This window comes from Genypterus blacodes, unplaced genomic scaffold (genome assembly GCF_046128005.1).
Source record: "Genypterus blacodes isolate CSIRO-AG114 ecotype Tasmania unplaced genomic scaffold, CSIRO-AGI_Gbla_v1 ptg000139l_1, whole genome shotgun sequence".
Taxonomy (NCBI): Eukaryota; Metazoa; Chordata; class Actinopteri; order Ophidiiformes; family Ophidiidae; genus Genypterus; species Genypterus blacodes.
In genome coordinates this window covers 1,984,449-1,997,045 of record NW_027466941.1, presented here as the reverse complement: position 1 = coordinate 1,997,045, position 12,597 = coordinate 1,984,449, and the positions used below count along the sequence as shown (strand labels likewise).

The following is a 12,597-nucleotide window of genomic DNA, read 5'->3' as shown; positions in this document are numbered from 1 at the left end:
CCTATGCATGTTAATACCCTTCATGTATAGTGACATAATACTAACATCTCTCTCTCTCTCTCTCTCTCTCTCTCTCTCTCTTTCTCTCTATTTCTCTCTCTCTTTCTTGCTCTCTATCTCTCTCTCTCTCTTCTTTAGAGACGGTACTTTCTCAGTAGCTCTGATTGCCAGTTGTACTTCCTCTCCGGAAAGCGATCTGGAATTCTAATGCGCCGGAAGTCCTGGATGCATTTTTCCAGTTCCTGCTCTGGAGTCATCTTCTCCTTGTTGGCTTTCCTCTTCGCCGCCTCTCGTTCACGGACCCCAAAGGTTCGCACGCGCAGCATCTCTGTCTTGCGACGCATCTCGGCCTGCTGCAGCATGTGCATGGGTCCTTTAGACATGGGGCGGTCCAGTGTCTGGACGGTGGACTGCCGGGTCACGGGGCCGCAGATCACGGTTCCTTGTGGGGAACTCGCTTCCGACTGGGTTTCTGAACAGGAGGTGGAGAGCTCATTAAAGGAAGTTCCGCTTTCTCCCTCGCGCTCGCTTTTGTGGCTCTTGCAACAGCAGTCACAGTGAGAGGACGACCACCTAGATGGCCCACCTAGAACACAGACACACACAGTGGTTTCCTGTTATAAAATCAACTCCTTTAATGCAGAAATGAGCAATGAGAACTACGGTCCCAGCTGGGCTCAAAGTGACAGATTCCTGGAGTAATCAAAGGGAACAGTTTGCACTGATCAAGCAAATGCTGACAAATGCCCACACAGCTATTTCAATGTCATACAGAAAAAAGCAGATGTGTGTGTGTGTGTGTGTGTGTGTGTGTGTGTGTGTGTGTGTGTGTGTGTGTGTGTGTGTGTGTGTGTGTGTGAGTGAGTGTGTGTGTGTGTGTGTGTGTGTGTGTGCACTGTAGGGGTGCATTAAGGGGGGAACAGAAGTAAGAACATGTACGTTATTGCCTTTGACGTTTAACTGCTGAGTCTCAAAAAGCTGATAGGCTGTGCATATTACTTCCTGAGATAAAGAGAGCGGAGAGAAGCTCCATGTGGTTCAGTACGGCTCCCTTAAAGACCATCCCCACTGCCCTGAGCAAAGCCTGTCTCACAGCCAAAACAATCTATTTAGCCTTCACACATTCTTACAGGAGCAATAAGCCGGGTTAGGAAGCTTGTGCATTAGTCTCTGTTTTTAAATCCTTAAGGTGCTTCTGCCTTTTGGGAAAAGGTAGAATAATGACCAAACACAACAAAATGTATCTGGTTTGGCTAAAGAATCCACTAAGGGAGGCATGGAGTGAATGTACCTGCAGATGTCCTGACCTCAAACTGACTGGACACCACGAGCACCGAACCTGATACGAGCAGGAAACCTTCTGTAGTTTTCGCCCAAACTCTCCTCCCTCACCTTCATTATAGCTCATCTCATTTCCTCCTGCACTGCTAATTAACCAGAAATACTGCAGCCTACTGCCCAGTGGCTTTTTATGTTCAATTCATCAAAGACAGTAACGCCTGTGGTATCTTTCATTCCAGAAATAAGCCAAACTAGATGTCACTTAGAAGAGCTAATATGTGGAGATGTGCAGTGTGGGGAACTATAGTATAAAAAGTAAACGCAGCCAATAAAGAAAACCTCTTAATGCCTTTTCCAGCGTGGCTATACAGGCTCAATAGCTACAGTCTCTCAGAGGGAGCTATAATTTGTCCATTACCTCCTTTCAATGCACGCTCCGATTTATACTGAAAAGAGTTCAAGGGGGATTTTAACCTCCCTGCACTCACTGTAATAATGACCTTATCGCTGGCGGGATGATTGCATTGAGCTGATAGTGAGAGAGTCACTAACAGCTTTTTAATGGCTAATCCATGAGTAAAGAAGCCAATCAGCACACCAATTTGCCCCCCAGAAAATGAGTCAAGCTGAATCCAGCAGCCGCCCAAGCACCGGACAAATGGATGGAGGCGAATCGCTGAGGAGGATGAAGAGGAGGGAGGGAGGGAGGGAGGGAGAGAGGGAGGTGGAGAACTGTTACTAAATGGATGGATGCTGTGGTCCAGAGGGGGCAACACATTTAGGATACAAGCCAGAGCCCAAGAATAGCATCATTAAGATTTGAGGTCACGTCGGGGAATGAATTGTATTTCAGCCGCTGACAAGCTGAGAAGCACCTGAGCACCTTTCCTCTGCTTTTAAACTACACTCCACTATAATTCAATGAATCCTGCACAAAAAAAAACTCTAATTCTGGGGTGTGTGAGGGTAATTTTCCCAGCCAGAATAGTGTGTATAATAGTGTGTCTTGGGTGAAATGGTGTTGTAACTAACTTTGGTATGCCTTTCCTCGCCGAGACAGGAAACTACTAAAAGCCTTGCCAGGAAATTGTGGAGTCATACCCGGGTACTTTTAAACAAGTGGGTGTGTGTATAATCCACTACAGTATCTTTTCAGGGAAGCCATTGATTGCAATGTGTTTTCCTCAGATCTATAGAGCCTGTCTAACGGATCATATTCCAACCCCATTAAAAGACTATGAGCCTGTCCTCAGCTCAGACTCAGGCGGTGTCTGCACAAATAACACAGAGGTAAGGGAGAACTGGGATCTGACAGGGGTTTCCTCAAATTGCATCTTTTGTCCACACTTCTAAAAGAGGACATAATTGTATGAAGATCTACTCCTCAACATGTAGAACTATTCAAATGATCTTATGCAGTAGAAAAGAAGGAAAAAGATGACGACAGGGTGACATCATCAGGCTCTCTGCTTATTACTGCTTGAACCTATTATTAATTGATTGATTGTTCCATGCAAAACCATATTTAATTTTGTAATATGCTCGATCTTAATGCACTGAAATTTTAGTTTTCAGCATTTTAGATTCAAGCTGTCAGAGTCAAGGGAAAAGAAATCTCTCCTCGCCTGTGAATGTCTGAGCAGCAGAGAGCGAGGCTGAGTAGAGATGCTCTGATCTTAGACACAGCCCTGTGTTCTCCAGCTCCCAGCTCCACTTACACAAACATTTTTACTGTCCCAGCGCCTCAGGAGGAGTGTAGTTTACGTGCTTGTTAAATTAGGCCAGTGTGTCCTTGCAGCAGTAAGAAAAAGTCTTATCTTGCAAAGGCAATGACAGATGCATAAGTAAGACTTAAGGGTCTTGTCCACCCTGTCTGTTTAATAATGTATGATTAATAATGTATATATAATTGAATTGAGTTATATCTGCATATATTGCATTTCTGGGCCTGAATTACTTTACTTTACTCCCTTAACTCGCTTGATAAGAAGGAAGTGATGAGTTTGGGAGGAGTGAGTTATAGTCCTGGTGTCCCAACAAGCTTTATGTGTCCCAGTCCAAGGACACACAGCATCGCTTACTGTCATTACTGCCAAATGATCTGCTTTCCATGAGGAAAGTGACAGTCTATCTGGCTGATTGTTAATGACAAGCTGGTGCTGTCCCCTCCCAGAGTCAGAGGGTGACTGCTGCTGAGTGCCTCGCTGACAGGGAGATGAACAAGTCAGAGTGAAACGTCTATATCAGCCCCTCCCTGTAGGCCTGTCCCCTGACCCAGCACCACTCCACAAACACTGGTGCAGCAGGACGGGATGGGGGAGAAAGCAAGAAGCTGCCGTGAGTGTTAGAAGAGCTCTTGTCATCACCTAGATAACTCAGAGGGAGAAAAGGAGGTGCCACGCCCAGACAAGTGCTGAGGAAAAGACACCTAGGACAAACTTTACCACTGGAATCAGAGAGTCTAAACATCCAAGCTGCTGTGCACCGTTTGAAAGACAAAAACAATCACTGTCTTGGATGTGATCTATGGTGCAAAAATACAGCTGATGAAGCGGCGGCAGAGGTCAAGCAGTGCAGATCAGGCAGCGGCTGAAATGTCAGCCACCGCTGCTGATAATTGGCATATATGAGATTCAGGGTCGATACGAATTTTGCAGGCTGGCTTCACGGTTTGCTTCATTTATAGTGAAGAAGAAGAAGAACGCAATCCTGTGTGTACACCTCCAGCCCTGCATACCAACACAGGGGATCCCCTGTATCGCAAACACACAAACAAACACAAGCTACCCTCAGCACCGGGAGTAACACCATCCAAGAGGTTTTAAGTGACCCTAGAGGGACCATTAGGGTGTTAGATGTCAGATGAGAGAGCCTGGTTTACCTGTTACCCAACAGCTGTGAAACTCTAGTATGACAGAACCAGGAGAAAAATGACAGCAGACAGCTATAATATGTGGTCATAGTATTTTTGAGCTACAAATCAAACCCAGGATACACACAATAAGCAAGCACAGACGCTGTTAAAGGGATTGAGAGGCAACGTTGTCGTTTATCTATGGGCTGTACCAATACGGAGAGTTTAAAATGTCTGAATTTATGTGAAACTATACACATAACTTTGATTTTTAAAACATAAAGGGCAGTGAAATATAATATCAAAATTGATGGATTGTAGCTGAAACAAATGCCTGCCTGCAGAAAGGAAATCAGTATAAAAGCTTGTTGATATGATTTTGAGCAGCAGTAAAGCATGAGTGCAGTCCTTCAGAAATTCACTGGATGATGTTTAGGCAGATGATTAAATACATTTCAAACTGAAATATTGCCTCCCTTTTCAGTCAGCTCAAACGTACTCCCAAGGTGAGCCGGATTGTCCACTTCAACTGATATAGTGCTTGAGGGTTTGCGACGTGTGTGAGGAGAAATAGCCCAGCACTCCTCCCTGTCCCACCTCTGAGCCGCTTTCTGCCCAGGTGCTCTTTGACTTATACCAGTTATTCATGGACGCATCATCTATCTCTTCGAAGAACTGCCAATCCATCCACACTCCAACCAGGCTCTCCCGGAGCTCTGGGACAGCCCAATCTCGGCCTCCATTACACACAAGCAAATTGATTACTTTCATCTGCCCCCCCCCCCCCCCCCCCCCCCCCCCTCCACCTGTCGCCTTGTGGCTATTGTTCAGGAACCATTAAGGTGCCACATTGTCTCACTCAGAGCCTGAATGAAGACTGGCCAGTTTATTAAAAGAGCACCACAGGCAAGTATAATCAGTTTCCATATATGTGTGTGTGCGTTTGTGTGTGTGTGTGTGTGTGTGTGTGTGTGTGTGTGTGTGTGTGTGTGTCTCCCATTTTGATAAGGCAGGACGTTACAGGTCTTTGAGAGAAGGAAAAGATGAATCGCTCTCTAATGTTCCAACTCAGACTTTCCCCCGCTACTTTGATGTGGAAGCGATGATGTCACGGCCAATTATAAAAGAATCGTATCCAGGAATTGTGATAACACTTAATTATCACACTTAATTTCATCCGTGAACTGACTGACAAGTTCTCTCTTGAAAATATGGCACAAAGTTCCACAAAGTGACTGAGGAAGAATCTGGCCGATGTTTTCAAACCGCAAACTCAACAGGGTTTCATTTTCAAAAGCTTTCAAAATGGCAAAGCATTCGTCTTTGATAAGAAATTGCCAGCAAACGACCAGAGGCGAGGAAATATTTCCAGAGTCCAGATTGCTTTTTAATCAGGCAACACTCTCCCTTCCATTCCCAGAGATAACGAGCAGAAGTGGAGACGGGCCCCAAATGCAAACAGGGAAGTTAGAGCTGTTTGTCACCATGGCAATAATGTTGTCATTAGTGATAGAAAGTCCCTATTGTGTTAAATGACCTACATTTTTACACGACAGATAAGCTATCAGGATCGCCTCTCCCCCAGAACCAGGCAACCGGCCTCAACAGGGAGACTCAGAGGTGCATAAATCAAACCTCATCCTCCGGCATCTTACCATAGCCAGCCACTGGTTTCAATATCTATCAGTAGTTTATTCAGAGATATTATGCCAAGATGTATCCAGATAATGCTGATATCCATCACGACCCCTGGGTGCAAATACTCATATTCATAATGAATGCGTTGGCACTGTGGTCGCTGAAGAATCTGCCCTTTTCCCAGAAATATAATTTGTTTTTCTCTGGGAAAATGGAGAAACTAACCGCTTATTTTCCAGCCAGGCAGAGGTGGATGATGATGATTGAAAGCACAAGTGTCTTAACTCTATGAGGGAACAGGTCATTTGACTGTTAATACAGATGAGTGATTGTTGTGATGTTGATCCTGTCAGCTCACAGCAACGTGATGAATGAATATCCACTTCTATGCATTTTGTGAAGCCGAAGTTCATTCTATCACGGAGAGTCAGTGATGCCTGCAGGAAACGACTGATGCATTGAAACAAGAAGAAGAGCAACATGGTGAGGAATGTGACAGCCTGGAAGAATGTGGAGAGGAGTTTGTTTTGATGTTTTTTTGCACTCATGTTGCACAAGTCTGTTTTCACAGTTAAAGATGCAGCTGGGGTACGATGCTGAACACAGCAAAGAACAATAAGGTTACATCTGTTTCAAAGGTGCACCAGTCTACATCCCTCCTTAGTCTGTGGCCCTGGACCAGTCAAGTGTCCCACATTCAGAGTTTTAAAGCTGGACGTGGCCCTGTGTGCTGCGGCAGAGTGAGGCCTCTCATGCCTGTCTGCTTTTGATTTGTCTATCAATCATCCTGGCGAGGTGCCTATCTCCTAACACTCTCTATGAAGGTTTGCGCTCATCCTCACCTTGTCTGATCTCCTTTAAATAAACTCTCTCTCTCTCTTTCTCTCTCTCGCTTTAACTGCACAGACGTCAGCAGCTCTCTCTCTCTCTCTCTCTCTTACGCTTACTTTATGGCTTCCCTCGCTCCCTCTCTCTTTCTCTCTGCCTCACTTCACTCTCCCAACGGTCAGGTCTCATGCAACTTTTACTCCCTCATTCCTCCCGTGCAGATGCTCTCTCCTCCATCTGCTCACCTCCCCCTCGCTCACTTCCTGCCATTTCGCCGCTGTCTATCCCTTCCTCTCTGCGCTCCTTCTCGTTTCCTGCCAGACCCCTTCACCCTGTTCTTTATTGCATTTTCTCCTCTAATTCTACTCATCCTCCCCGTCCTCACCCTATCCCTATGTGTCTTTGTCTTACGGGGCTTCTGAAGTGTCTGCTAATTGGGACGGGAGTGAGCACCTTCACCAGATGTTATCCCCAAAAAGTTGAATGACTCAGGGAAACCCTAGCAGGATGGATTTGAGCGAGGATCAGGACAGGCCCGTCTGTTATAATTAGTCCATATTAACAACACTATTGGTAAATCATTAGTGAGCCATATGTCTTGTCGTCCCTTCCCCTGCACCTCCAGCCACCGCCCACCACCTGGGGTTTCTAGCAAAGAGAGCCATTTATAATAAGGAACAAAGTGCTTTTTAATTGGCCATATGGTCCGACTCCTCCCTCTTCAAAATCAGGACTGAGCCATATTAGCAGATAATGAAGCATCTTGAACAAACGCAGCAGCACTATATGTGAAACGTTGCAATACCCAGTGATGCTGTATTATTCATAATATGTGTTCCCACTGGCCGGCAGAACCGAAGCAATAACTCGCGGTTCTATGCATGTGTATAGCTGAAGTGTTGCAGCATAGTGACTGAACTCCTCCCTAAGGCAGGTGGGCAGGTTTGAGTCTAATCTGAGATGCAAAAAGATAATGAGACCAGCGCCTGGTTAGTGAAGACAACTAACACACACACCAGGCACTCTGAAGGATGCTGTAACCCAACCATGCCTCCTGCTGGTGCGAGCTCACCTGCACATCACCTTCTAAACTACATTATTATGGGGATTTAGTATGGTTTGGTGTTTTTGTCTAGGAGAGAATAAGTTTGTTTATGGTGTATGGAGGAAATAATACCACGTAGCATGTAGAGTAGTGTGTGTGTGTGTGTGTGTGTGTGTGTGTGTGTGTGTGTGTGTGTAAGAGAGAGTAGGTGGGGCAGTTGCTGTTCCTTTATTTTTACTCTGAATTTATTCACTTTGTTGTTGTTACTTCTTACATTCCTTCCTGATTCATCCATCTGGGGTGTCAAATATAAGTTTTGGTTCATATGAGTGGTGAATCTATACATTGTTTGATAAGAATAAGTCCTCACTCACGGTAGAAGATGTACAGTGCGTAATTGGACCAGACTTTGTCCTCGGGGGACGCGGTGAGGGACGAGTTGCAGGCCACGATGTGAAAGCCGCTCTCGGACAGCATGTCAAAGGCTCGCTCCAGGTGCCGGAACCGGAGGTAGAACCTGCAGGTGTACCGGTCGGGCGGCTTGTCCGAGTCCCTGCTCTCGTTCAGGGCGTCTCCGAACACCTCCTTAGCCAAGCCGATCCTGCTGCTGATGAAGATCCTCGGTAACTTTTTGGCCTTAATGGCGTCACTCTGACTCTCTCTGCCGCCTCCAGATGCGCAGACGCCCCTGAACGCCACCGTGATGTAGCCGTACCTCCTGTCCAGGGAGTACGAGGAGTAGAACCGCTGCTCGCTGCCCTGCGAAGCGTCATCCACATCACTGTAGTCATCTGGACATTGTTTCGAATCCTCGGATGACAAAAGTTTGGCCAATTCCGGCAGCTGGAAGTATTCCGCTTCTCTTTTCAGCCTCCCTCTCTCCGGGAAGTGATCAGGGAGGACGACCTGCTTGTCCCGGAGGTAATCCAACACATAACGGAACAGAAAACCATCTCTGTCGATGAAATAGCGTCCTCTGAAGTCCCGGGACAAGTCGTTTGAAGAGCCCTTCTTGGTGGAGAACAGCTTCCCAAGTAAGGAATTAGGAAAGCTAGACAAGGTAGCGTGCCGAGTGTAATACACCTGTCCGCCCACGTTTAGCTCCAGTACGTCTGATGGAGGGTTTTGCACCGGGCCTTGATCTTTTCCAGGTTGTGTTTTGCAGTTTTCGCTCAATGCCATTTTCCCCTACTTCTTGCAGCAAAATCAGCCTGGAAACGCGGCGCGCAGATGTCCCAGAAGTTCCGTGGTTTCAGGGGTGTCGCTGCTGCATGGTGCACTCAGACCCGAAGCTCATTAGTCCCGATGCGAGCCGCAGTTCTCGCCTCCAGTCCGGTCATGACCAAGAAAACCCCCACCCCTGATGTGCCTACCGGGTCTGCTTCAGTCCCGCGCGTAAACCTGCCGCCCGCCCGGTGCGCATCATGCTAGAAAGAGACTCGATCCTTACAACCAGAGCCAGGGAGCGCATAATGTCACAAACATCCACACAACCTCCATCACCACCGGAAAAGTAACAAAAATGTAACAAAACCCAAACCAAGTTGTTGTTTCCGTGCAAAGCTGCGCCAGTGAGCGTCTACTTCAGCGTCAGAACGGAAGAATGTGCCTGTCTGCGCTCCATCACTGAGCTCAGAAGCGTCGCTCCTGACAACTGGGATGCTGATGTTGCCCGTGTGCTCAGAGGGAGAGAGGGAGAGAGGGAGGGAGGAGGGGAGGGAGGAGGAGGAGGAGGAGGGGAGTGGAGGGCTGGGGACCCGGGACCCCCTGGTGCGCACCCATCGCTCCAAACTGCTGATCTGTGAGTTCGGTACCGGGTGCTGGGTGGACCGGACCGGACCGGACCGGACCGGACCGGGCGGAAGGTTCAAGCTGATGCCGGTCCGAGCGGTGCGGGAGAGAAACAGTAACAGTCTTACATCATCTTAAAGGAAAATGACATGAAGCTGACTGATGCTGCGTCTCACGTGATATTTATAGATTGAGAGGATTCGAGATTAGAGCGGTTGGAACGCGCAGTGTAGCGGATTTTAATCCCGTTTCCAAAGCTTTCACAGAGGCTTGCATATATTTACATTTCAAATGACTGGGGATGCATGGGGTGGGTCAAGTGTCTTGCTCAAAGGTTCATCGGCAGTGCCTGCTCTCTGACACCACACACACTTGGCCACTAAGGAGGGATTCCAAAGTTAAATAAAGGAAAAATTACAAAACTAATGGGAGTTAACCTGTTATGTACCAGTATCCCCACTATCATCTCTACATAAATCAATGAATGAAGAACTGATACCATCCAAATCCATGAGGGGAGATCAAACCTTCACATGTTTAGAAATGAAACACAGCAGTGATCATCAATCAATACTTTCAGGTAAAACTGAGTCCAGATTTGTATCATGGATACCCCGTTGCCAAGCATACACCCATAATTTGGGGTACAAAGCTGGAGGTAGATGGAGGTTTTGGAAGGCACATAATAGCTCCTGCTTGTAGAATCTGTCATAGAATAGTTATATTTTCACACTGACACCAAGAAGCCTATACTGTAAAATGGAAAATCCATTTTGAAAGGAAGGAAGTGAGATGCTTGAGGCTGAATTTAAAGAGACACTGCAGATCAGATCTGTCCATACACTGCATGCTCTATATAGAGTTTGATAAGCAGGTATGGATGATGTCACAGTTGAATTAACACCTATACACATGGAACAGCTAAAGGTGATTTGTAGGATTGTATTTATTGTTTCATATAGTTTTACAACATCAACACACCATGAGAGTTTTCAGGTGATTGCTGCAGCTGCTGTGCACTTTTCCGCTTGTTTGCGTTGTGCATTTTTGAAGCCTCTCTGGCATAAATCACTCTTTTATTGCTGCAGTGCTGAGAGAAGGCAGCTGATGACAGTACAGCATCCTTGACTTGAGGTTTTTGAGGAGGTAGTGGTCACGCTTTACCCTGTTAATTCAAAGAATAGTGTGCTGGAGAGGGGTTGCTAAGCAGCCGCAGGGGACTGAGTGGGATTCAAACTGTGGAGATTCAGAGCTACACTCGGCATAACACTGATCTCTGCTCCTTTGCTGTGATCTGACGCCACTGTTCACTTTCAAACCTTCATATTCCATCCACTGCGCTTGGATTTGATTTGGTTACTTGATTTTATAGGCTTTTATTGGCTTTGTTTGTTAAAAATTCATGTTTATAAGTGAACATGCAGTATCTCTGGTACAGTAGTGCAGCTTGGTGTCCATCCTCTTTCCCTTTGCTCGGGGATGATATCTTCCCATGTGTGCTGTAAAGAGTGTTTCTTACTCATCTCACTCATCCCTCCATTAGCGCTAATTTCCCTGCCTCCTGTCTTCCCTTTATTTCCTGTTTGTATGATACTCCCAGGTTAGATTCTATCTTTTGGAAGGGGTTGAATTTCATGCTACTTCAGCATTAATAATGTAAGACAATATTCATCCCAGCTGAGCGTGAAGTAAGAAAATCTGAACGTGCTCTAAATTGCTGTGAAAATGACAGTTGTAGGTTGTGGAAGATAACTGTAGTGGCTCAGCAATATGATAAAAAAAACTATCCAGGAATTAAAAAGCTTGATACGTGTTGATACGTGAGCTTTCAATTAAGAAATGGTTTTGAAATGTTGTTGTTGCTTCATCCAGATTGGCCGAAATGTACACAGACGTAGATGACAAATGTAATAGATGTTTGATGCCTCACTGTAACTTAAGCCACATGTTTTTTGCTTTGCAGGCTCCTCAACTACTGGGTGGGTTACTTCAACATACTGTCCACCATATTGGGAATACAAATTCAACCCTCCCCTTATATTGCCATCTTCAGTATACTCTGTATGACCTACGCCGTTTTAACACCCCACAAAAGGACTCGAGAAAATCAAATACACTATGAGGAACCACACTGATAAATTCTATCAGAGATGGCAACCTTTCCTCTCCTATCTCACAGATCTACAGGCTATGCCAGACCAGTGACTGAATACCAGAACACAGATCAGTTCCTTTTTTTTTTTTTTTAGCATATTATTTTGCATTTCAGGCAGTCAAGGGGTTGAGTGAATGCGGGGTTGTGTGACTGTGGGGTTGGGTGGGGTTTCGGGGTGGGATGTCCTCTCACTGGTTCTTTTCTTTCCTTTTTGTTTCTTTTTGATGTGTACTAGCCTACATTGCTGTTTGACATCTTCCTGTAAGTTCTGTATGTACCCTATTAAATCATTGCAACTCCAGTCCACTTGTACTCTACCTCAGGGTCTATGTATAAAGTTCAAAAACAATAGTAGGGATAACACAACCTCCCTTCCTTCTCTCTATCTCTCTCTCTCCTCTTTCCCCTCTTTCTATATAAAAAAATGATCTCCAAAATATCACACAATTGTATGTACAATGTCTGCTTCAATAAAAACAAATTGCAAAAAAAAAAATGTTTGAGCTTGATTTTGATGTTCATAATGCTGAAATGTTTACTTGGATATCTAAGCCTATCTAATGTTTCTGAATAGGAGGTCCTCAAAGTGATGGGCAACCCGGGTGAATTTGCTGTCTCGTGGAAAATAGCATAATGCATTGTTGTGCAGTTTTGAAAGCAGCAAATAATAGATGCTCAAACTAATAACCTCTGGGCAGAGTTATTATCCCTCAGCACACAGCAGCAGCAGCAGCAGCAGCCTATCTGGCCCTGTTATTCCTCTCACAGGCACTCTCAATACGCACATATTTTCCAAATGAAAGCAGTGGAAGTGTGAATTGATCTGTCCAGAGAATTAAATTGAGCTGCGGTTTTGAAAATGAAATCTGTATTCAATATTGTTGGTTACATTGACTGATTTGGTTTGTATTGCTATATTTGCTTAAAACACATTTTCCCATCTACATAACCTCTTCCACCTCTGATTTGCTTACATATTGAAAATACTGTAGTTATATACTTACA

General features: G+C 45.5%; 1 protein-coding gene across 1 annotated transcript; it reads right to left on the bottom strand.

Moving 5' to 3' along the window:
* LOC143011962 (BTB/POZ domain-containing protein KCTD16-like) lies at nucleotides 1-8,828 on the bottom strand. Its single transcript, XM_076164986.1, has 2 exons — nucleotides 8,021-8,828; nucleotides 1-586 (listed from the first exon to the last, which is right to left on the bottom strand). The coding sequence occupies exons 1-2, from the start codon at nucleotides 8,826-8,828 to the stop codon at nucleotides 135-137; spliced, it is 1,260 nt and encodes a 419-aa protein (XP_076021101.1). The 3' UTR covers nucleotides 1-134.
* Between the last annotated feature and the right edge of the window lie 3,769 nt (nucleotides 8,829-12,597).